This window comes from Oncorhynchus masou, chromosome 31 (genome assembly GCF_036934945.1).
Source record: "Oncorhynchus masou masou isolate Uvic2021 chromosome 31, UVic_Omas_1.1, whole genome shotgun sequence".
Lineage (NCBI taxonomy): Eukaryota > Metazoa > Chordata > Actinopteri > Salmoniformes > Salmonidae > Oncorhynchus > Oncorhynchus masou.
The window spans coordinates 66,727,194-66,752,131 of record NC_088242.1 but is presented as its reverse complement, the minus strand read 5'-3'; the positions used below and the strand labels follow the sequence as shown (position 1 = coordinate 66,752,131).

General features: G+C 51.2%; 1 protein-coding gene across 1 annotated transcript in view; it reads left to right on the top strand.

Annotated features, from left to right (window-relative positions):
* Nucleotides 1-24,938, top strand: part of LOC135524288 (genetic suppressor element 1-like) — a 59,502-nt gene that overhangs the window by 21,675 nt on the left and 12,889 nt on the right. The window contains 2 exon segments of the mRNA XM_064951704.1: nt 2,912-3,079; nt 23,257-23,459. Of these exon segments, the coding sequence (XP_064807776.1) occupies nt 2,914-3,079; nt 23,257-23,459 (369 nt within the window). The 5' untranslated portion in view covers nt 2,912-2,913.

The following is a 24,938-nucleotide window of genomic DNA, read 5'->3' as shown; positions in this document are numbered from 1 at the left end:
CTGCCAGCTACTGTATAAAACTGAAATGGGGGTAGGAGTGAGCGGTGTTTACAGTGTGTGTGTTCCATTCTCTTCCGCGGCGTAATGACAGAGCAGGAAATAACATACACATACTCTTGGGGTAAATGAGCATGGGCAGTGTAAATGCTTGTTTACCAATCCAAGGTCACACACACACACAGACACACACACAGGATGACGTTTACAGAGCCTTGTCCTTGCGGCAGAACTGAGCGATTTCCACCAGATAGGACAGCTGCAATGTGAAAATTGGCTATATTGTACAAATTCAGGAAAACAAAATTGAGCTTTTGGTGTTAATTTAAGGTTAAGTTTAGGCATTAGAGTTAGCAGTGTGGTTAGGGTTAAGGGTATGTTTAAAAGATTGTATGACTTTGTGCCTGTGCCAGCGACTTACCACTCTGGAGAGCTGCCTCCAGAACATTATTCATGACGAAAACGCTAACCTGCCACACACACACACACACAAAGGATAGAGCTGGTCCCCTGCCACGCTGTGTGTGTGTGTGTGTGTGTGCGTGTGCGTGCGTGTGTGTGTGTGTGTAAGAGAGACAGAGGGCTGAGCTATTTTTTGTTTATATGTGTGTGTAAGCGCTGGGCTGTCATGTTGTCCACTCTAAACACTCCTCCATCCCTTGTCAGCCCCTGTCCCCCTGGCCAAGCATAGACTCAGGGGTCAGGGGAGAGATGTCACTGTCAGGGCCCCTTCAGCAGACAGGGCTGATGTGTGGAGACAGAGTGATGGATGAAGTCTACCCCTGCTCCACCCTCCATCCTCATCCTCCTGCTCCTCCTCATTCTTAAGAGTGGGGGAGGAGAGCGGGAGAAGAGAAGAGGTGGCTGGAGGTGTGAGGGGAGGGGGTAGACAGGAATGGGGAGTAGGATGGAGGGGAGAAACAGGGATATGGGGATAGAAAGGGAGAGAGGGTGAAAGAGAAGGGAGGGGGACAGTGAGGGAATCACGTGATCGTGTAGCAGCTGCATGACTGAGAGGGCTGTTCCTGGAGGAGCGAGAACAAGACCGAGAGAACGAGAGAGAACGAGAGATAGAGAGAGCAAGACAGAGAGGGAATGAGAGAGAGACGGAGCGTGAAGAAGAAAGAGGGAGAGTGTGAAAGGGAAAGAGAGCGTGAGAGAAAAGATAATGCCAGCAGGAAGAACAGTGAGCCGGTGAGTGTTGTTTGTTATGTCCTAGTGTATGTGTGCCTGGTGTGGTGAGCATGTGTATCACTGTGTATGCATTTTTATGAGAGAAGAGAGAAACAGAGAAACAGTGTGAGAAAGAGAAACAGTGTGAGAGAGAGAAACAGAGAAACAGTGTGAGAGAGAGAAACAGAGAAATAGAGAAAGAGAGAAACAGTGTTTGAGAGAGAAACAGAGAGAGAGAAACAGAGAAACAGAGAGAAACAGAGAAACAGTGTGAGAGAGAGAAACAGAGAAACAGAGAAACAGTGTGAGAGAGAAACAGAGAAACAGTGTGAGAGAGAGAAACGGAGAGAAACAGAGAAACAGAGAAACAGTGTGAGAGAGAAACAGAGAGAGAGAAACAGAGAAACAGTGTCAGAGAGAAACAGAAATGGTGTGAGAGAGAGAAACAGAGAAAAGGAGAGAGAGAAACAGAGAGAGAGAGAGAGAGAGAGAGAGAGAGAGAGAGAGAGAAACAGAGAGAGAGAGAGAGAGAGAGAAACAGAGAGAGAAAAACAGAGAGAGATAGAAACAGGGCAAAACAGAGAGGGAGAGAAACAGAGAGAAACAGAGAGAGATAGAAACAGAGAAACAGAGAGAGAAACAGAGAGCGAGAGAGAAACAGAGAAACATGGAGAAACAGAGAGAGAGAGAAACAGAGAAACATGGAGAAATAGAGAGAGAGAAACAGAGAGAGACAGAGAGAGAAACAGAGAAACAGAGAGAGATAGAAACAGAGAAACATGGAGAGACAGAGAGAAACAGAGAGAGAGATAGAAACAGGGCAAAACAGAGCGAGAGAAACAGAGAGAAAAAGAGAGATAGAAACAGAGAGAGATAGAAACAGAGAAACAGAGAGAGAAACAGAGAGCGAGAGAGAAACAGAGAGAGAGACAGAGAGAGAGAAACAGAGAAACATGGAGAAACAGAGAGAGAGAGAAACAGAGAAACATGGAGAAATAGAGAGAGAGAGAGAAACAGAGACAGAGAGAAACAGAGAGAGAGAAAAACAGAGAGAGAGAGAAACAGAGAAACAGAGAGAGATAGAAACAGAGAAACATGGAGAAACAGAGAGAGAGAAACAGAGAAACAGAGACAGAGAGAAACAGAGAGAGAGATAGAAACAGGGCAAAACAGAGAGAGAGAAACAGAGAGATAGAAACAGAGAAACATGGAGAAACAGAGAGAAACAGAGAGAGATAGAAACAGGGCAAAACAGAGAGAGGGGGGGGACTAAAGGAGTGGGAATAGGAGAGAGAGAGGATGTGGCGATGTCTCAACTCACATGCAGCTGTAAGGATCTGAGTGTGTGTGTCTGTCTCTCTGTCTGTCGAAGTGGTGTGGGGGTGGGGCGGTAGAGTGTAAGATGCTTGGGTTAAATTCAGTGCTAATAGCTGTATGTGGGTCACTGGGAGGGCAGTGGGGGAACACTAATAACGTTAGTGTGTGTGTGTGTGAGAGCGTGTGTGTGTGTGTGTGTGTCTGCTTGCTTGCGTGTGTGTGTGTGTGTCTGTGTCTGTGTGTGTGTCATTGTCACGGCTCTGACAGACTAACCTGACCTCTGACCTTATACTTCACCTCAGCTCCATCCCATCTCTCAGAGCCGTCACACACACACTGTTCTATTATGATAGAGAGAATCCAAAGAGGGTAAATATTCCTCATTTCACTTTGTTGTCCTCTCCTTCTCCCTCTATCTTTCCAGGTATGAACCATGAGTCAAAGTCGCGGTCATTAGGAATGATCTCCACTGCAACTCGCACCACGGCGACGGTCAGCCCTCTTACCCCGCTAGCCAACGGGAGTGTGGCTGCTCACTCCGGATTCGCTGCCGCTCTCCGTCAACTGGCCAAACAGGCTGAAGACCCCAGAGGTTAGCACAGTGACCCCCGCCTCATCTTACCTCAGGACAGACAATATCATCTATACAAAATCCATCCATCCATGTTTGTGTGTTAGCTCCTAATGCAGGTAATTACCTGCTATTACATACTCCCTCTCACCCTCTCTTTCCTTCTCTCTCACTCACTCCCACTCACTCTCTTGCTCTCTCTTTCCTTCTCTCTCACTCCCACTCACTCTTTTGCCCTCTCGTTCCTTCTCTCACTTCCACTCACTATCTCACCCTCTTTCCTTTTCTTTCACTCCCACTCACTCTCTTGCCCTCTCTTTCCCTCTTTCTCACTCCCACTCACTCTCTCACCCTCTCTTTCCCTCTCTCTCACTCCCACTCACTATCGCACCCTCTTTCCTTTTCTTTCACTCCCACTCACTCTCTCATCCTCTCTCTCACTCCCACTCACTCTCTTGCCCTCTCTTTCCTTCTCTCTCACTCCCACTCACTCTCTCACCCCCTTTCCTTTGCTTTCACTCCCACTCACTATCTCACCCTCTTTCCTTTTCTTTCACTCCCACTCACTCTCTCATCCTCTCTCTCACTCCCACTCACTCTCTTGCCCTCTCTTTCCTTCTCTCTCACTCCCACTCACTATCTCACCCCCTTTCCTTTGCTTTCACTCCCACTCACTCTCTCACCCTCTCTTTCCCTCACTCCCACTCACTCTCTCGCCCTCTCTGTCCCTCTCTCACTCCCACTCACTCTCGCCCTCTCTTTCCTTCTCTCTCACTCCCACTCACTCTCTCACCCTCTCTTTCCTTCTCTCTCACTCCCACTCACTCTCTCACCCCTCTTTCCTTCTCTCTCTCACTCCCACTCACTCTCGCCCTCTCTTTCCTTCTCTCTCACTCCCACTCACTCTCTCACCCTCTCTTTCCTTCTCTCTCACTCCCACTCACTATCTCACCCTCACTTTCCTTCTCTCTCCCTCCCACTCACTCTCTCACCCTCTCTTTCCTTCTCTCTCACTCCCACTCACTATCTCACCCTCTCTTTCCTTCTCTCTCACTCCCACTCACTCTCTCACCCTCTCTTTCCTTCTCTCTCACTCCCACTCACTCTCTCACCCTCTCTTTCCTTCTCTCTCACTCCCACTCACTCTCTCACCCTCTCTTTCCCTCTCTCTCCTCCTCACTCCCACTCTCTCACCCTCTCTTTCCTTCTCTCTCCCTCCCACTCACTCTCACCCTCTCTTTCCTTCTCTCTCTTCCTCCCACTCACTCACTCTCACCCTCACTTTCCTTCTCTCTCACTCCCACTCACTCTCTCACCCTCTCTTTCCTTCTCTCTCACTCCCACTCACTCTCTCACCCTCTTTCCTTCTCTCTCACTCCCACTCACTCTCTCACTCTCTTTCCTTCTCTCTCACTATCTCACCCTCTCTTTCACTCTCTCTCACTCCCACTCACTCTCTCACCTCACTTTCCTTCTCTCTCCCTCCCACTCACTCTCACCCTCTCTTTCCTTCTCTCTCACTCCCACTCACTATCTCACCCTCTCTTTCCTTCTCTCTCACTCCCACTCACTCTCTCACCCTCACTTTTCCTCTCTCTCGCTCCCACTCACTCTCTCACCCTCTCTTTCCTTTCTCTCACTCCCACTCACTATCTCACCCTCTCTTTCCTTCTCTCTCACTCCCACTCACTCTCTCACCCTCACTTTCCTTCTCTCTCTCCTCCCACTCACTCTCTCACCCTCTCTTTCCTTCTCTCTCCCACTCACCTCTCACCCTCTCTTTCCTTCTCTCTCACCCCACTCACCTCTCACCCCTCACTTTCCTTCTCTCTCACTCCCACTCACTCTCTCACCCTCTCTTTCCTTCTCTCTCCCTCCCACTCACTCTCTCACCCTCTCTTTCCTTCTCTCTCACTCCCACTCACTCTCTCACCCTCTCTTTCCTTCTCTCTCACTCCCACTCACTCTCTTTCCTCTCTTTCCTCCCTCTCTCTCACTATCTCACTCCCTCTCACTTTCACCCCTTCTCTCTCTCACTCCCACTCACTCTCTCACCCTCTCTTTCCTTCTCTCTCACTCCCACTCACTCCTCTCTTTCTTTCTCTCACTCCCACTCACTATCTCACCCTCACTTTCCTTCTCTCTCACTCCCACTCACTCTCTCACCCTCACTTTCCTTCTCTCTCACTCCCACTCACTCTCTCACCCTCTCTTTCCTTTCTCTCCCACTCATCTCACCCTCTCTTTCCTTCTCTCTCCTCCCACTCACTATCTCACTTCACCTCTCTTTCCTTCTCTCTCACTCCCACTCACTCTCTCACCCTACTTTCCTCTCTCTCACTCCCACTCATCTCACCCTCTCTTCCTTCTCTCTCACTCCCACTCACTCTCTCACCCTCTCTTTCCTTCTCACTCCCACTCTCACTTCTCACCCTCTCTTTCCTTCTCTCTCACTCCTCACTCCTCTCTCTCTGGAACAGCTCACTCTTCCTTCTCTCTCTCACTCCCACTCACTTTCACCCTCTCTTCTCCTTCTCTCTCACTCACTCTACTCACTCTCTCACTCCCCTCACTCCTTCCTTCTCTCTCACTCCCACTCACTCTCTCACCCTCTCTTTCCTTCTCTCCTCCCACTCACTCTCTCACCCTCTCTTTCCTTCTCCTCCTCCCACTCACTATCTCACCCTCTCTTTCCTTCTTCTCCCTCCCACTCACTCTCGGGAACTTCCTTCTCTCTCCTCCCACTCACTCTCTCACCCTCTCTTTCCTTCTCTCTCCCTCCCACTCACTCTCTCACCCTCTCTTTCCTTCTCGTCTCCCTCCCACTCACTCTCTCACCTCTCTTTCCTTCTCTCTACTCCCACTCACTCTCTCACCCTCTCTTTCCTTGTCTCTCACCTCCCACTCACTCTCTCCCTCCTCTTTCACTCTTCTCTCACTTCCTCTTTCCTTCTCTCTCCCTCCCACTCACTCTCTCACCCACTTTCCTTCTCTCTCCCTCCCACTCACTCTCTCACCCTCTCTTTCAGAGGAGAGACTCCCACTCACTCTCTCACCCCTCTTTCCTTCTCTCTCCTCCCACTCAGATCTCACCTCACTTTCCTTCTCACTCCCACTCCCCTTCTCACTCTCTCACTCCTCTCTTTCCTTCTCTCTCACTCCCACTCAATCTCACCCTCTCTTTCCTTCTCTCTCACTCCCACTCACTCTCACCCTCACTTTCCCTCTCACTCCCACTCACTCTCTCACCCTCTCTTTCCTCTTCTCACTCTCTCACTTCTTCTCACTCCCTCCCACTCACTCTCACCTCTCTTCTTTCCTTCTCTCTCACTCCCACTCACTCTCTCACCAGGAACTTTCCTTCTCTCTCTCACTCCCACTCACTCTCTCACCCTCTCTTTCCTTCTCTCTCACTCCCACTCACTATCTCACCCTCTCTTTCCTTCTCTCTCTCACTCCCACTCACTCTCTCACCCTCTCTTTCCTTCTCTCTCACTCCCTCCCACTGACTCTCTCACCCTCTCTTTCCTTCTCTCTCACTCCCACTCTCACCCTCTTTTCCTCTCTCACCTCCCACTCTTTCCTTCTTTCCTCTCTCTCACTCCCACTCACTCTCTCACCCTCTCTTTCCTTCTCTCTCACTCCCACTCACTCTCTCACCCTCTCTTTCCTTCTCTCTCACTCCCACTCACTCTCTCACCCTCTCTTTCCTTCTCTCTCCCTCCCACTCACTCTCACCCTCTCTTTCCTTCTCTCTCCCTCCCACTCACTCTCTCACCCTCTCTTTCCTTCTCTCTCCCTCCCACTCACTCTCTCACCCTCTCTTTCCTCTCTCTCACTCCCACTCACTCTCTCACTCTCCTTTCCTTCTCTCTCACTCCCACTCACTCTCTCACCCTCTCTTTCCTTCTCTCTCACTCCCACTCACTTTTCACCCTCTCTCTTCTCTCACTCCCACTCACTCTCTCACCCTCACTCCTTCTTCTCTCTCCCTCCCACTCACTCTCTCACCCTCTCTTTCCTTCTCTCTCACTCCCACTCACTCTCTCCCTCCCACTCACTTTCCTTCTCTTCTCTCTCACTCCCACTCACTCTCTCACCCTCTCTTTCCTTCTCTCTCCCTCCCACTCACTCTCTCACCCTCTTTCCTTCTTCCTCTCCCACTCACTCTCTCACTCCCACTCACTCCCACTCACTCTCCTCTCTTTCCTTCTCTCTCCCTCCCACTCACTCTCTCACCCTCTCTTTCCTTCTCTCTCTCCTCCCACTCACTATCTCACCCTCTCTTTCCTTCTCTCTCCCTCCCACTCACTATCTCACCCTCTCTTTCCTTCCTCTCTCCTCCCACTCACTCTCTCACCCTCTCTTTCTCTCTCTCTCTCACTCCCACTCACTCTCTCACCCTCTCTTTCCTTCTCTCTCCCTCCCACTCACTCTCTCACCCTCTCTTTCCTTCTCTCCTCCCACTCACTATCTCACCCTCTCTTTCCTTCTCTCTCTCTCACTCCCACTCACTCTCTCACCCTCTCTTTCCTTCTCTCTCACTATCTCACCCTCTCTTTCCTTCTCTCTCACTATCTCACCCTCTCTTTCCTTCTCTCACTCCCACTCACTCTCTCACCCTCACTTTCCTTCTCTCTCACTCCCCCTCTATCTCACCCTCTCTTTCCCTCTCTCTCACTCCCACTCACTCTCTCACTCTCTTTCTCTCTCTCTAACTCCAACTCACTCTCTCACCCTCTCTTTCCTTCTCTCTCCGTCCCACTCACTCTCTCACCCTCTCTTTCCTTCTCCCTCACTCCCACTCACTCTCTCACCCTCTCTTTCCTTCTCTCTCCCTCCCACTCACTCTCTCACCCTCTCTTTCCTTCTCTCTCCCTCCCACTCACTCTCTCACCCTCTCTTTCCTTCTCTCTCCCTCCCACTCACTCTCTCACCCTCTCTTTCCTTCTCTCTCACTCCCACTCACTCTCTCACCCTCTCTCTTTCCTTCTCTCTCACTCCCACTCACTCTCTCACCCTCTCTTTCCTTCTCTCTCTCTCCCACTCACTCTCTCACCCTCTTTCTTTCCTTCTCTCTCACTCCCACTCACTCTCTCACCCTCTCTTTCCTTCTCTCTCACTCCCACTCACTCTCTCACCTCTTTCTCTTCTCTCTCACTTCTCCTTCTTTCCTTCTCTCTCACTCCCACTCACTCTCTCACCCTCACTTTCCTTCTCTCTCCCTCCCACTCACTCTCTCACCCCTCTTTCCTTCTCTCTCCCTCCCACTCACTCTCTCACCCTCTCTTTCCTTCTCTCTCTCACTCCCACTCACTCTCTCACCCTCTTTCTTTCCTTCTCTCCCACTCACTTCTCACCCTCTCTTTCTCTCCCTCCCACTCACTCTCTCACTCTCTTTCCTTCTCTCCCTCCCACTCACTCTCTCACCCTCTCTTTCTTCTCTCTCACTCCCACTCACTCTCTCACCCTCTCTTTCCTTCTCTCTCCCTCCCACTCACTATCTCACCCTCTCTTTCCTTCTCTCTCACTCCCACTCACTCTCTCACCCTCTCTTTCCTTCTCTCTCTCACTCCCACTCACTCTCTCACCCTCACTTTCCTTCTCTCTCACTCCCACTCACTCTCTCACCCCTCTTTCCTTCTCTCTCACTCCCACTCACTCTCTCACTCTCTCTTTCTCTCTCTCACTCCCACTCACTCTCTCACCTCTCTTTCCTTCTCTCTCTCCACTCCCACTACTCTCTCACCCTCTCTTTCTTCTCTCTCTCACTCACTCACTATCTCACCCTCACTTTCCTTCTCTCTCACTCCCACTCATTCTTTCACCCTCTTTCCTTCTCTCTCACTATCTCACCCTCTCTCTTTCCTTCTCTCTCTCACTCCCACTCACTCTCTCACCCCCTCTTCTTTCACTATCTCACCCTCTCTTTCCTCCTCTCACTCCCACTCACTCTCTCACCCTCACTTTCCTTCTCTCTCACTCCCACTCTATCTCACCCTCTCCTTTCCTCTCTCTCTCACTCCCACTCACTCTCTCACTCTCTTTCTCTCTCTCTAACTCCAACTCACTCTCTCACCCTCTCTTTCCTTCTCTCTCCCTCCCACTCACTCTCTCACCCTCTCTTTCCTTCTCTCTCCCTCCCACTCACTATCTCACCCTCACTTTCCTTCTCTCTCACTCCCACTCACTCTGTCACCCTCTTTCCTTCTCTCTCACTATCTCACCCTCTCTTTCCTTCTCTCTCCCTCCCACTCACTCTCTCACTCTCTTTCTCTCTCTCTAACTCCAACTCACTCTCTCACCCTCTCTTTCCTTCTCTCTCCCTCCCACTCACTCTCTCACCCTCTCTTTCCTTCTCTCTCCTCCCACTCACTCTCTCACCCTCTCTTTCCTTCTCTCTCCCTCCCACTCACTCTCTCACCCTCTCTTTCCTTCTCTCTCACTCCCACTCACTCTCTCACTCTCTATGTCCTTATCTCTCACTCCCACTCACTCTCTCACCTCACTTTCCTTCTCTCTCCCTCCCACTCACTCTCTCACCCTCTCTTTCCTTCTCTCTCCCTCCCACTCACTATCTCACCCTCTCTTTCCTTCTCTCTCACTCCCACTCACTCTCTCACTCTCTTTCCTCTTTCTCTCACTCCTCCCACACTATCTCACTCTCTTTCCTTCTCTCACTCCCACTCACTCTCTCACCTCACTTTCCTTCTCTCTCACTCCCACTCACTCTCTCACCCTCTCTTTCCTTCTCTCTCACTCCCACTCACTATCTCACCCTCTCTTTCCTTCTCTCTCCCTCCCACTCACTCTCTCACCCTCTTTCCTTCTCTCACCCTCTCTTTCATTCTCTCTCCCTCCCACTCACTCTCTCACCCTCTCTTTCCTTCTCCCTCCCACTCACTATCTCACCCTCTCTTTCCTTCTCTCTCACTCCCACTCACTCTCTCACCCTCTCTTTCCTTCTCCCTCCCACTCACTATCTCACCCTCTCTTTCCTTCTCTCTCACTCCCACTCACTATCTCACCCTCTCTTTCCTTCTTTCCTTCTCTCACTCCCACTCACTCTCTCACCCTCTCTTTCCTCTCTCTCCCACTCCCACTCTCTCACCCTCTCTTTCCTTCTCTCTCACTCCCACTCACTCTCTCACCCTCTCTTTCCTTCTCTCTCACTCCCACTCACTCTCTCACCCTCTCTTTCCTTCTCTCTCCCTCCCACTCACTCTCTCACCCTCTCTTTCCTCTCTCTCACTCCCACTCACTCTCTCACTCACCTCTCTTTCCTTCTCTCTCACTCCCACTCACTCTCTCACCCTCACTTTCCTTCTCTCTCCCTCCCACTCACTCTCTCACCCTCTCTTTCCTTCTCTCTCCCTCCCACTCACTCTCTCACCCTCTCTTTCCTTCTCTCTCCCTCCCACTCACTATCTCACCCTCTCTTTCCTTCTCTCTCACTCCCACTCACTCTCTCACCCTCTCTTTCCTCTCTCTCACTCCCACTCACTCTCTCACTCTCATTCCTTCTCTCTCACTCCCACTCACTCTCTCCCTCACTTTCCTTCTCTCTCTCACTCCCACTCACTATCTCACCCTCTTTCCTTTCCTCTCTCTCTCACTCCCACTCACTCTCTCACTCTCTTTCTTTCTCTCTCTCACTCACTATCTCACTCCCTCTTTCCTTCTCTCTCACTCCCACTCACTCTCTCACCCCTCTTTCTCTCCCTCCCACTCACTATCTCACCCTCCACTTCTCTCTCACTCCCACTCACTCTCTCACCCTCTCTTTCCTTCTCTCTCTCCCTCCCACTCACTCTCTCACCCTCTCTTTCCTTCTCTCCCTCCCACTCACTATCTCACCCTCTCTTTCCTTTCTCTCCCTCCCACTCACTCTCTCACCCTCTCTTTCCTTCTCTCTCACTCCCACTCACTCTCTCACCCTCTCTTTCCTTCTCTCTCACTCCCACTCACTCTCTCACCCTCTCTTTCCCTCTCTCTCACTCCCACTCACTCTCTCACTCTCATTCTCTCTAACTCCAACTCACTCTCTCACCCTCTCTTTCCTTCTCTCTCCGTCCCACTCACTCTCTCACCCTCTCTTTCCTTCTCTCTCACTCCCACTCACTATCTCACCCTCTCTTTCACTCTCTCTCCCTCCCACTCACTCTCTCACCCTCTCTTTCCTTCTCTCTCCCTCCCACTCACTCTCTCACCCTCTCTTTCCTTCTCTCTCACTCCCACTCACTCTCTCACCCTCTCTTTCCTTCTCACTCCCACTCACTCTCTCACCCTCTCTTTCCTTCTCTCTCACTCCCACTCACTCTCTCACCCTCTCTTTCCTTCTCTCTCCCTCCCACTCACTCTCTCACCCTCTCTTTCCTCTCTCTCACTCCCACTCACTATCTCACCCTCTCTTTCCTTCTCTCTCCCTCCCACTCACTCTCTCACCCTCTCTTTCCTTCTCTCTCTCTCACTCCCACTCACTCTCTCACCCTCTCTTTCCTTCTCTCTCACTCCCACTCACTCTCTCACCCTCTCTTTCCTCTCTCTCTCTCACTCACTCACCTCTCACCCTCTCTTTCCTTCTCTCTCACTCCCACTCACTCTCTCACCCTCTCTTTCCTTCTCTCTCACTCCCACTCACTCTCTCACCCTCTCTTTCCTTCTCTCTCCCTCCCACTCACTATCTCACCCTCTCTTTCCTTCTCTCTCACTCCCACTCACTCTCTCACCCTCTCTTTCCTTCTCTCTCCCTCCCACTCACTATCTCACCCTCTCTTTCCTTCTCTCTCACTCCCACTCACTCTCTCACCCTCTCTTTCCTCTCTCTCTCACTCTCCACTCACTCTCTCACCTCTCTTTCCTTCTCTCTCACTCCCACTCACTCTCACACTCTCTTTCCTTCTCTCTCACTCCCACTCACTCTCTCACCCTCTCTTTCCTTCTCTCTCACTCCCACTCACTATCTCACCCTCTCTTTCCTTCTCTCTCACTCCCACTCACTCTCTCACCCTCTTTCCTCTCTCTCACTCCCACTCACTCTCTCACTCTCTCCTCTCCCCACTCACTCTCTCACCCTCTCTTTCCTTCTCTCTCCTCCCACTCACTCTCTTCTCACCCTCTCTTTCCTTCTCTCTCACTCCCACTCACTCTCTCACCCTCTCTTTCCTTCTCTCTCACTCCCACTCACTCTCTCACCCTCTCTTTCCCTCTCTCTCACTCCCACTCACTCTCTCACCCTCTCTTTCCTTCTCTCTCACTCCCACTCACTCTCTCACCCTCTCTTTCCTTCTCTCTCACTCCCACTCACTATCTCACCCTCTCTTTCCTTCTCTCACTCCCACTCACTCTCTCACCCTCTCTTTCCTTCTCTCTCCCTCCCACTCACTATCTCACCCTCTCTTTCCTTCTCTCTCACTCCCACTCACTCTCTCACCCTCTCTTTCATTCTCTCTCACTCCCACTCACTCTCTCACTCTCTATGTCCTTATCTCTCACTCCCACTCACTCTCTCACCTCACTTTCCTTCTCTCTCCCTCCCACTCACTCTCTCACCCTCTCTTTCCTTCTCTCTCACTCCCACTCACTATCTCACCCTCTCTTTCCTTCTCTCTCACTATCTCCCACTCACTCTCTCACCCTCTTTCCTTCTCTCACCCTCTTTCATTCTCTCTCCCTCCCACTCACTCTCTCACCCTCTCTTTCCTTCTCTCTCACTCCCACTCACTCTCTCACCCTCTCTTTCCTTCTCTCTCACTCCCACTCACTCTCTCACCCTCTCTTTCCTTCTCTCTCACTCCCACTCACTCTCTCACCCTCTCTTTCCTCTCTCTCTCCCTCCCACTCACTCTCCACTCACTCTCTCACTCCCCTCACTTTCACCCTCTCTTCTCTCTCACTCCCACTCACTCTCTCACCCTCTCTTTCCTTCTCTCTCTAACTCCCACTCACTCTCTCACCCTCTCTTTCCTTCTCTCTCCCTCCCACTCACTCTCTCACCCTCTCTTTCCTTCTCTCTCCCTCCCACTCACTATCTCACCCTCTCTTTCCTTCTCTCTCACTCCCACTCACTCTCTCACCCTCTCTTTCACTCTCTCTCACTCCCACTCACTCTCTCACCTCACTTTCCTTCTCTCTCACTCCCACTCACTCTCTCACCCTCTCTTTCCTTCTCTCTCACTCCCACTCACTCTCTCACCCTCTCTTTCCTTCTCTCTCACTCCCACTCACTATCTCACCCTCTCTCCTTCTCTTCTCTCTCTCACTCCCACTCACTCTCTCACCTCTCTCTTTCCTTCTCTCACTCCCACTCACTCTCTCACCCTCATTCCTCTCTCCCTCCCACTCACTCTCTCACCCTCTCTTTCCTTCTCTCACTCCCACTCACTCTCTCACCCTCTCTTTCCTTCTCTCTCCCTCCCACTCACTCTCTCACCCTCTCTTTCCTTCTCTCTCCCTCCCACTCACTCTCTCACCCTCTCTTTCCTTCTCTCTCCCTCCCACTCACTATCTCACCCTCACTTTCCTTCTCTCTCACTCCCACTCATTCTTTCACCCTCTCTTTCCTTCTCTCTCTCACTCCCACTCACTCTCTCACCCTCTCTTTCCTTCTCTCTCACTCCCCCTCTATCTCACACTCTCTTTCCCTCTCTCTCACTCCCACTCACTCTCTCACCCTCTCTTTTCCTCTCTCCTCACTCACTCTCTCACCCTCTCTTTCCTTCTCTCTCTCCCTCCCACTCACTCTCTCACCCTCTCTTTCCCTCTCTCTCACTTCCACTCATCTCACCCTCACTTTCCTTCTCTCTCACTCCCACTCACTCTCTCACCCTCTCCCTTCTTTCTTTATCTCACCCTCACTTTCCTTCTCTCTCACTCCCACTCACTCTCTCACCCTCACTTTCCTTCTCTCTCACTATCTCACCCTCTCTTTCCTTCTCTCCCACTCACTCACTATCTCACCCTCACTTTCCTTCTCTCTCACTCCCACTCACTCTTTCACCCTCTCCTTTCTCTTTCTTCTCTCTCACTCCCACTCACTCTCTCACCCTCTCTTTCCTTCTCTCCCTCCCACTCACTCATCTCACCCTCTCTTTCCTCTCTCTCCCCCACTCACTCTCTCACTCATGTCCTTATCTCTCACTCCCACTCACTCTCTCACCTCACTTTCCTTCTCTCTCCCTCCCACTCACTCTCTCACCCTCTTTCCTTCTCTCTCACTCTCACCCTCTTTCCTTCTCTCTCCCTCCCACTCACTCTCTCACCCTCTCTTTCCTTCTCTCTCCCTCCCACTCACTCTCTCACCCTCTTTCCTTCTCTCTCCTCCCACTCTCTCTCACCCTCTCTTTCCTCTCTCTCTCCCCTCTCTTTCCTTCTCTCTCACTCCCACTCACTCTCTCACCTCTCTTTCCCTCTCTCCTCACTCCCACTCACTCTCTCACCCTCTCTTTCCTCTCTCTCTCACTCCCACTCACTCTCTCACACCTCTCTTTCCTTCTCTCTCACTCCCACTCACTCTCTCACCTCTCTTTCCTTCTCTCTCACTCCTCTCACTTCTTCTCTCTCTCACTCCCACTCACTCTCTCACCCTCTCTTTCCTTCTCTCCCACTCCCACTCACTATCTCACCCTCACTTCTCCTTCTCTCTCACTCCCACTCACTCTCTCACCCTCTTTCCTTCTCTCACCCTCTCTTTCCTTCTCTCTCCCTCCCACTCACTCTCTCACCCTCTCTTTCCTTCTCCCTCCCACTCACTATCTCACCCTCTCTTTCCTTCTCTCTCTCACTCCCACTCACTCTCTCACCCTCACTTTCCTTCTCTCTCCTCCCACTCACTCTCTCACCCCTCTTTCCTTTCTCTCCCTCCCACTCACTATCTCACCCTCTCTTTCCTTCTCTCTCACTCCCACTCACTCTCTCACCCTCTCTTTCCTTCTCTCTCACTCCCACTCTATTCCTCTCTCTCACCCTCTCTTTCCTTCTCTCCCACTCACTATCTCACTCCTTTCTCTTCTCACCACTCACTATCTTCTTTCCTTCTCTCTCACTCCCACTCACTCTCTCACCCTCTCTTTCCTTCCACTCACTCATCTCACCCTCTCTTTCCTTCTCTCTCACTCCCACTCACTCTCTCACCCTCTCTTTCCTTCTCTCTCTATCTCACCCTCTCTTTCCTTCTCACTCACTCTCTCACCCTTCTTTCCTTCTCTCTCACTCCCACTCACTCTCTCACCCTCTCCTTTCCTCTCACTCCCACTCACTCTCTCACCCTCTCTTTCCTTCTCTCACTCCCACTCACTCTCTCACCTCTCTTTCTTTCCTTCTCTCTCACTCCCACTCACTCTCTCACCCTCTCTTTCCTTCTCTCTCACTCCCACTCACTCTCTCACCCCTCTTTCCTTCTCTCTCACTCCCACTCACTCTCTCACCCTCTCTTTCCTTCTCTCCACTCCCACTCACTCTCTCACCCTCTCTTTCCTTCTCTCTCTCACTCCCACTCACTCTCTCACCCTCTCTTTTCCTCTCTCTCCCTCCCACTCACTCTCTCACCCTCTCTTTCCTTCTCTCACTCCCTCCCACTCACTCTCTCACCCCCTCCCTCTTTCCTTCTCTCACTCCTCTCTTTCTCTCTCTCACTCCCACTCACTCTCTCACCCTCTCTTTCCTTCTCTCTCCCTCCCACTCACTCTCTCACCCTCTCTTTCCTCTCTCTCACTCCCACTCACTCTCTCACCCTCTCTTTCCTTCTCTCTCCCACTCTCTTCTCTCCCACTCACTCACTCTCACCCTCTCTTTCCTTCTCTCTCTCACTCCCACTCACTCTCTCACCCTCTCTTTCCTTCTCTCTCACTCCCACTCACTCTCTCACCCTCTCTTTCCTTCTCTCTCACTCCCACTCACTCTCTCACCCTCACTTTCCTTCTCTCTCACTCCCCCTCTTTCTCACCCTCTCTTTCCCTCTCTCTCACTCCCACTCACTCTCTCACCCTCTCTTTCCTTCTCTCTCACTCCCACTCACTCTCTCACCCTCTCTTTCCTTCTCTCTCTCACTCCCACTCACTCTCTCACCCTCTCTTTCCTTCTCTCTCACTATCTCACCCTCTCTTTCCTTCTCTCACTCCCACTCACTCTCTCACCCTCTCTTTCACTCTCTCTCACTCCCACTCACTCTCTCACTCTCTATGTCCTTATCTCTCACTCCCACTCACTCTCTCACCCTCACTTTCCTTCTCTCTCCCTCCCACTCACTCTCTCACCCTCTCTTTCCTTCTCTCTCACTCCCACTCACTATCTCACCCTCTCTTTCCTTCTCTCTCCCTCCCACTCACTCTCTCACCCTCTTTCCTTCTCTCACCCTCTCTTTCATTCTCTCTCCCTCCCACTCACTCTCTCACCCTCTCTTTCCTTCTCTCACCCTCTCTTTCCTTCTCTCTCACTCCCACTCACTCTCTCACCCTCTCTTTCCTTCTCCCTCCCACTCACTATCTCACCCTCTCTTTCCTTCTCTCTCACTCCCACTCACTCTCTCACCCTCTCTTTCCTTCTCTCTCCCTCCCACTCACTCTCTCACCCTCTCTTTCCTTCTCCCTCCCACTCACTATCTCACCCTCTCTTTCCTTCTCTCTCACTCCCACTCACTCTCTCACCCTCTCTTTCCTTCTCTCTCACTCCCACTCACTCTCTCACCCTCTCTTTCCTTCCTCTCTCTCACTCCCACTCACTCTCTCACCCTCTCTTTCCTTCTCTCTCTCTCACTCCCACTCACTCTCTCACCCTCACTTTCCTTCTCTCTCACTCCCCCTCTTTCTCACCCTCTCTTTCCTTCTCTCTCTCTCACTCCCACTTACTCTCTCACCCTCTCTTTCCTTCTCTCTCACTCACTCACTATCTCACCCTCTCACTTTCACTCACTATCTCACCCTCACTTTCTCTCTCACTCCCACTCATACTTTCACCCTCACTTTCCTTCTCTCTCACTATCTCACCCTCTCTTTCCTTCTCTCTCCCTCCCACTCACTCTCTCACCCTCTCTTTCCTTCTCTCTCACTATCTCACCCTCTATTTCCTTCTCTCCCACTCACTCACTATCTCACCCTCACTTTCCTTCTCTCTCACTATCTCACCCTCTCTTTCCTTCTCTCTCACTCCCACTCACTATCTCACCCTCTCTTTCCTTCTCTCTCACTCCCACTCACTCTCTCACCCTCTCTTTCCTTCTCTCTCTCTCACTCCCACTCACTCTCTCACTCTCTTTCCTTTCTCTCACTATCTCCCACTCACTCACTCTCACCCTCACTTTCCTTCTCTCTCACTCCCACTCATTCTTTCACCCTCACTGTCCTTCTCTCTCACTATCTCACCCTCTCTTTACTTCTCTCTCACTCCCACTCACTATCTCACCCTCTCTTTCCTTCTCTCTCACTATCCCACCCTCTCTTTCCTTCTCTCTCCCTCCCACTCACTCTCTCACCCTCTCTTTCCTTCTCTCTCACTCCCCCTCTTTCTCACCCTCTCTTCCCTCTCTCTCACTTCCACTCACTCTCTCTCTTTCTCTCTCTCACTCCAGCTTACTCTCTTGCCCTCTCTTTCCTTCTCACTCCCACTCACTCTCTTTCTCTCTCTCTCACTCCAACTTACTCTCTTGCCCTCTCTTTCCTTCTCTCTCTCTCACTCCCACTTACTCTCTCACCCTCTCTTTCCTTCTCTCTCACTATCTCCACTCTCTCTCTCCCACTCACTCACTATCTCACCCTCACTTTCCTTCTCTCTCACTCCCACTCATTCTTTCACACTCACTTTCCTTCTCTCTCACTATCTCACCCTCTCTTTCCTTCTCTCTCCCTCCCACTCACTCTCTCACCCTCTATTTCACTCTCTCTCACTCCCAATCACTCTCACCCTCTATGTCCTTATCTCTCACTCCCACTCACTCTCTCACCTCACTTTCCTTCTCTCTCCCTCCCACTCACTATCTCACCCTCTCTTTCCTTCTCTTTCACTATATCACCCTCTCTTTCCTTCTTTCTCCCTCCCACTCACTCTCTCACCCTCTTTCCTTCTCTCTCCCTCCCACTCACTCTCTCACCCTCTCTTTCCTTCTCTCTCCCTCCCACTCACTCTCTCATCCTCTCTTTCATTCTCTCTCCCTCCCACTCACTCTCTCACCCTCTCTTTCCTTCTCTCTCCCTCCCACTCACTCTCTCACCCTCTCTTTCCTTCTCTCTCACTCCCACTCACTCTCTCACCCTCTCTTTCACTCTCTCTCACTCCCACTCACTCTCTCACTCTCTATGTCCTTATCTCTCACTCCCACTCACTCTCTCACTCTCTATGTCCTTATCTCTCACTCCCACTCACTCTCTCACCTCACTTTCCTTCTCTCTCCCTCCCACTCACTATCTCACCCTCTCTTTCCTTCTCTCTCACTCCCACTCACTCTCTCACCCTCTCTTTCCTTCTCTCTCTCACTCCCACTCACTCTCTCACCCTCACTTTCATTCTCTCTCACTCCCCTCTTTCTCACCCTCTTTCTTTCCCTCTCTCACTTCCACTCACTCTCTCACTCTCTTTTCTCTCTCACTCCAACTTACTCTCTTCACCTCTCTTTCCTCTCTCTCTCACTCCCACTTACTCTCTCACCCTCTCTTTCCTTCTCTCTCACTCACTCACTATCTCACCCTCTCTTTCCTTCTCTCTCCCTCCCACTCACTCTCTCACCCTCACTTTCCTTCTCTCCCACTCACTATCTCACCCTCTCTTTCCTTCTCTCTCCCTCCCACTCACTCTCTCACCCTCTCTTTCCCACTCTCCTTCCCACTCACTATCTCACCCTCTCTTTCCTTTCTCTCTCACTCCCACTCACTCTCTCACCCCTCTTTCCTTCTCTCTCCCTCCCACTCACTCTCACCCTCTCTTTCCTTCTCTCTCACTCCCACTCACTCTCTCACCCTCTCTTTCTTCTCTCTCTCACTCCCACTCACTCTCTCACCCTCTTTCCTTCTCTCTCACTCCCCCTCTCTCTCACCCTCTCTTTCCCTCTCTCTCACTTCCACTCACTCTCTCACTCTCGTTCTGTCTCTCTCACTCCAACTCACTCTCTCACTCTCTTTCCTTCTCTCTCACTCCCACTCACTCTCTCACCCTCTCTTTCCTTCTCTCTCACTCCCACTCACTATCTCACCCTCTCTTTCCTTCTCTCTCCCTCCCACTCACTCTCTCACCCTCTCTTTCCTTCTCTCCAACTCTCTCACCCTCTCTTTCCTTCTCTCTCACTCCCACTCACTCTCTCACCCTCTCTTTCCTTCTCTCTCACTCCCACTCACTCTCTCACCTCACTTTCCTTCTCTCTCACTCCCACTCACTCTCTCACCCTCTCTTTCACTTCTCACTCCCCTCCCACTCACTATCTCACCCTCTCTTTCCTTCTCTCTCACTCCCACTCACTCTCTCACCCTCTCTTTCCTTCTCTCTCTCTCACTCCCACTCACTCTCTCACCCTCACTTTCCTTCTCTCTCACTCCCCCTCTTTCTCACCCTCTCTTTCCCTCTCTCTCACTTCCACTCACTCTCTCACTCTCTTTCTCTCTCTCACTCCAACTTACTCTCTTGCCCTCTCTTTCCTTCTCTCTCTCTCACTCCCACTTACTCTCTCACCCTCTCTTTCCTTCTCTCTCACTCACTCACTATCTCACCCTCACTTTCCTTCTCTCTCACTCCCACTCATTCTTTCACCCTCACTTTCCTTCTCTCTCACTATCTCACCCTCTCTTTCCTTCTCTCTCCCTCCCACTCACTCTCTCACCCTCTCTTTCCTTCTCTCTCACTATCTCACCCTCTATTTTCTTCTCTCCCACTCACTCACTATCTCACCCTCACTTTCCTTCTCTCTCACTCCCACTCACTCTCTCACCCTCACTTTCCTTCTCTCTCACTATCTCACCCTCTCTTTCCTTCTCTCTCCCTCCCACTCACTCTCTCACCCTCTCTTTCCTTCTCTCTCACTCCCACTCACTCTCTCACCCTCTATGTCCTTATCTCTCACTCCCACTCACTCTCTCACCTCACTTTCCTTCTCTCTCCCTCCCACTCACTCTCTCACCCTCTCTTTCCTTCTCTCTCACTATCTCACTTTCCTTCTCTCCCTTCCACTCACTCTCTCACCCTCTTTCCTTCTCTCTCCCTCCCACTCACTCTCTCACCCTGTCTTTCCTTCTCTCTCCCTCCCACTCACTCTCTCACCCTCTCTTTCCTTCTCTCACCCTCTCTTTCCTTCTCTCTCACTCCAACTCACTCTCTCACCCTCTCTTTCCTTCTCTCTCTCTATCCCACTCACTCTCTCACCCTCTCTTTCCTTCTCCCTCACTCCCACTCACTCTCTCACCCTCTCTTTCCTTCTCTCTCCCTCCCACTCACTCTCTCACCCTCTCTTTCCTTCTCTCTCACTCCCACTCACTCTCTCACCCTCTCTCCACTCCTTCTCTCTCCCTCCCACTCACTCACTCTCACCCTCTCTTTCACTCTCTCTCACTCCCACTCACTCTCTCACTCTCTTTTTCATTCTCTCTAACTCCAACTCACTCTCTCACCCTCTCTTTCCTTCTCTCTCCCTCCCACTCACTCTCTCACCCTCTCTTTCCTTCTCTCTCACTCCCACTCACTCTCTCACCCTCTCTTTCTTCTCTCTCCCTCCCACTCACTATCTCACCCTCTCTTTCCTTCTCTCTCACTCCCACTCACTCTCTCACCCTCTCTTTCCTTCTCTCTCTCTCACTCCCACTCACTCTCTCACCCTCACTTTCCTTCTCTCTCACTCCCCCTCTTTCTCACCCTCTCTTTCCCTCTCTCTCACTTCCACTCACTCTCTCACTCTCTTTCTCTCTCTCACTCCAACTTACTCTCTTGCCCTCTCTTTCCTTCTCTCTCTCACTCTCACTCACTCTCTCACTCTCTTTCCTTCTCTCTCCCTCCGACTCACTATCTCACCCTCTCTTTCCTTCTCTCTCACTCCCACTCATTCTTTCACCCTCACTTTCCTTCTCTCTCACTATCTCACCCTCCCTTTCCTTCTCTCTCTCTCACTCCCACTCACTCTCTCACCCTCTCTTTCCTTCTCTCTCACTATCTCACCCTCTCTTTCCTTCTCTCCCACTCACTCACTATCTCACCCTCACTTTCCTTCTCTCTCACTCCCACTCACTCTCTCACCCTCACTTTCCTTCTCTCTCACTATCTCACCCTCTCTTTCCTTCTCTCTCCCTCCCACTCACTCTCTCACCCTCTCTTTCCTTCTCTCACCCTCTCTTTCCTTCTCTCTCACTCCAACTCACTCTCTCACCCTCTCTTTCCTTCTCTCTCCATCCCACTCACTCTCTCACCCTCTCTTTCCTTCTCTCTCACTCCCACTCACTATCTCACCCTCTCTTTCCTTCTCTCTCCCTGCCACTCACTCTCTCACCCTCTCTTTCCTTCTCTCTCCCTCCCACTCACTCTCTCACCCTCTCTTTCCTTCTCTCTCCCTCCCACTCACTCTCTCACCCTCTCTTTCACTCTCTCTCACTCCCACTCACTCTCTCACTCTCTATGTCCTTATCTCTCACTCCCACTCACTCTCTCACCTCACTTTCCTTCTCTCTCCCTCCCACTCACTCTCTCACCCTCTCTTTCCTTCTCTCTCCCTCCCACTCACTATCTCACCCTCTCTTTCCTTCTCTCTCTCACTCCCACTCACTCTCTCACCCTCTCTTTCCTTCTCTCTCCCTCCCACTCACTATCTCACCCTCTCTTTCCTTCTCTCTCACTCCCACTCACTCTCTCACCCTCTCTTTCCTTCTCTCTCTCTCACTCCCACTCACTCTCTCACCCTCACTTTCCTTCTCTCTCACTCCCCCTCTTTCTCACCCTCTCACTCTCTTTCTCTCTCTCACTCCAACTTACTCTCTTGCCCTCTCTTTCCTTCTCTCTCTCTCACTCCCACTTACTCTCTCACCCTCTCTTTCCTTCTCTCTCACTCACTCACTATCTCACCCTCACTTTCCTTCTCTCTCACTCCCACTCATTCTTTCACCCTCACTTTCCTTCTCTCTCACTATCTCACCCTCTCTTTCCTTCTCTCTCCCTCCCACTCACTCTCTCACCCTCTCTTTCCTTCTCTCTCACTATCTCACCCTCTATTTTCTTCTCTCCCACTCACTCACTATCTCACCCTCACTTTCCTTTTCTCTCACTCCCACTCACTCTCTCACCCTCACTTTCCTTCTCTCTCACTATCTCACCCTCTCTTTCCTTCTCTCTCCCTCCCACTCACTCTCTCACCCTCTCTTTCCCTCTCTCTCACTCCCACTCACTCTCTCACCCTCTATGTCCTTATCTCTCACTCCCACTCACTCTCTCACCTCACTTTCCTTCTCTCTCCCTCCCACTCACTCTCTCACCCTCTCTTTCCTTCTCTCTCACTATCTCACCCTCTCTTTCCTTCTTTCTCCCTCCCACTCACTCTCTCACCCTCTTTCCTTCTCTCTCCCTCCCACTCACTCTCTCACCCTGTCTTTCCTTCTCTCTCCCTCCCACTCACTCTCTCACCCTCTCTTTCCTTCTCTCACCCTCTCTTTCCTTCTCTCTCACTCCCACTCACTATCTCACCCTCTCTTTCCTTCTCTCTCACTATCTCACCCTCTCTTTCCTTCTCTCTCCCTCCCACTCGCTCTCTCACCCTCTCTTTCCTTCTCTCTCCCTCCCTCCCACTCACTCTCTCACCCTCTTTCCTCCTCTCTCCCTCCCACTCACTATCTCACCCTCTCTTTCCTTTCCTTCTCACCCTCTCTTTCACTCCCACTCCCACTCACTATCTCACCCTCTCTTTCCCTTCTCTCTCACTCCCACTCCCACTTTCCTTCTCTCTCCCTCCCACTCACTGTCTCACCCTCTCTTTCCTTCTCTCTCCCTCCCACTCACCTCTCTACTATCCCTCTCTCTTTCACTCATCTCTTCCATTTGTTTTTCTGGCATATCTCTCCCTCTTTCTCTCTCTGTGGATGAGCCCCATTAGCTGATTTGGTGTGTTTACGTGCGTACATGTGCATTCTTGTATGTGTGTGTGTGTGTGTGTGTGTGTGTTGATTAGTGAGACATCTAATTTTTATAGTAATGGCTTTCTGATGGCCTCTTTGTTGTGAAATCCCCCCCCCCCTCTCTCTCTTCCCTAGGTTCTTCTCCCAATAGTGATTCTCCAGTCTCCTCTCCAGCCACCAGTCTCAGTTCTCCAGTCAACACTCCTAAGAGGGGGTTGTCAGGACCACTCCAGACCCCAATTCGGGGACACGGCCTTCCCTCCACCCCTTCTGTAGTCACTATCGCCCCCACTCCCACCAAGAGCGGCAGCATTCTCTGGAGAGGAGAAGGGCGCCAGGTAAGAAGAAACACACACAGAACCTTAGAACTCTTCTCTTCACTCCTCCACTTTACTCTGTCTTTATCTCTTTATCTACCCCCTCTCCCTTCTTTTCCTGACAAGGTTATACAGGGGGTCAATGAGCCATGGAGTCATCTCCCTCTCGCTTTCTCATTTTTTCTCCCACTTATCTTCTCTGTCTTTTTCTGTCTTTCCCCCACCCCACCTGCTACCACTTCCACCATTAAAGAAATAGTCCCAACGTTTATCCAAGTCAATGTGTCAGAATCACCCGTCCCTCTCATCTCTATTTCTGTCCCCATCTCTGCTTCTCTCTGAGAGAGAGGGTAAAGAGGGAGTCACCCAGTGGGCCTATACTGGAGAGAAAAAGCAGTAGCTGTAGACGCTGTCACCAATTGTTATATTTCCAGATTGTGTGAGTGTGTGTAGTTTGAGGGAGCTTTGTGTACATTTGCTTTTGTCCCAAGACCCCTCTGTGTATGTGTGTTTGTATTTAAGCTGGAGTGAGGAACCAAGCCCCCTAAACAATCCAGGGGTTAGCCCCCTGAGCAGCCTTTCTCCCCCTCACAAAGAGCAGTCTGTCTGGCTCGGCTTCCTACCCTGGGGTTCCTATTCAGAGAGGGGTCAGCGGAAGAGAGAAAGAGAGAGCAAGGAGAGTGAGGGTTAAAGAGGCAGAGAAATGGACAGAGTGGGGGAGGGAGATGGAGAGAGAGTGGGGGAGAGAGAGAAAGTTGGGGAGAGAGAGAAAGAGTGGGGGGAGGGGTACAGAGAGAGAGTAGAGAGAGAGAGAGAGAAAGAGTGTGGGGGGGTACAGAGAGAGAGAGGGAGGGAGTGGGGGAGGGGTACAGAGAGAGAGAGAGAGGGTGTGTGTGGGGGAGGGGTACACAGAGAGAGAGAGAGCGAGGGGGTGGGACAGAGAGAGAGAGAGGGTGTGTGTGGGGGGGAGGGGTACACAGAGAGAGAGAGAGAGAGAGAGAGGGGGGGGAGTCGGACAGAGAGAGAGAGAGAGGGGAGGGATTGGGACAGAGAGAGAGAGAGCGAGAGAGAGGGGATGGAGGGGAGGGAGGGAGTGGGACAGACTGTAAAAGAAAGGGGGAGAGGGGGTACATAAAAGGGGGTATGAAGGAAGTTAAAGATTGAAAGGATGTGATGTTTTGACTTCCGGTACATTGATGTAGCAGGTGCTTCACATTCAGTCAGAGGACATCCAGTTCAACCAATAAGGACAGCATGTCCTGTGTCTGTAAGGCCAGGGGTCAAGGTGTGTTCTGGGAGCTGCTGCAATTTTTTCTGCACCGGATAACCCCAACACACACACACACACACACGTGCACACGCACACATATACACACGCAGACACAAGCATGCTTTGTCCCTTGATCCTCCTCTTTACAACGGTGGATGGAGACCAGAGAGAGGTGATAATGACTAGGGAGAGAGATCAGAGAGAGAGATCAGAGATCAGAGACCAAAGAC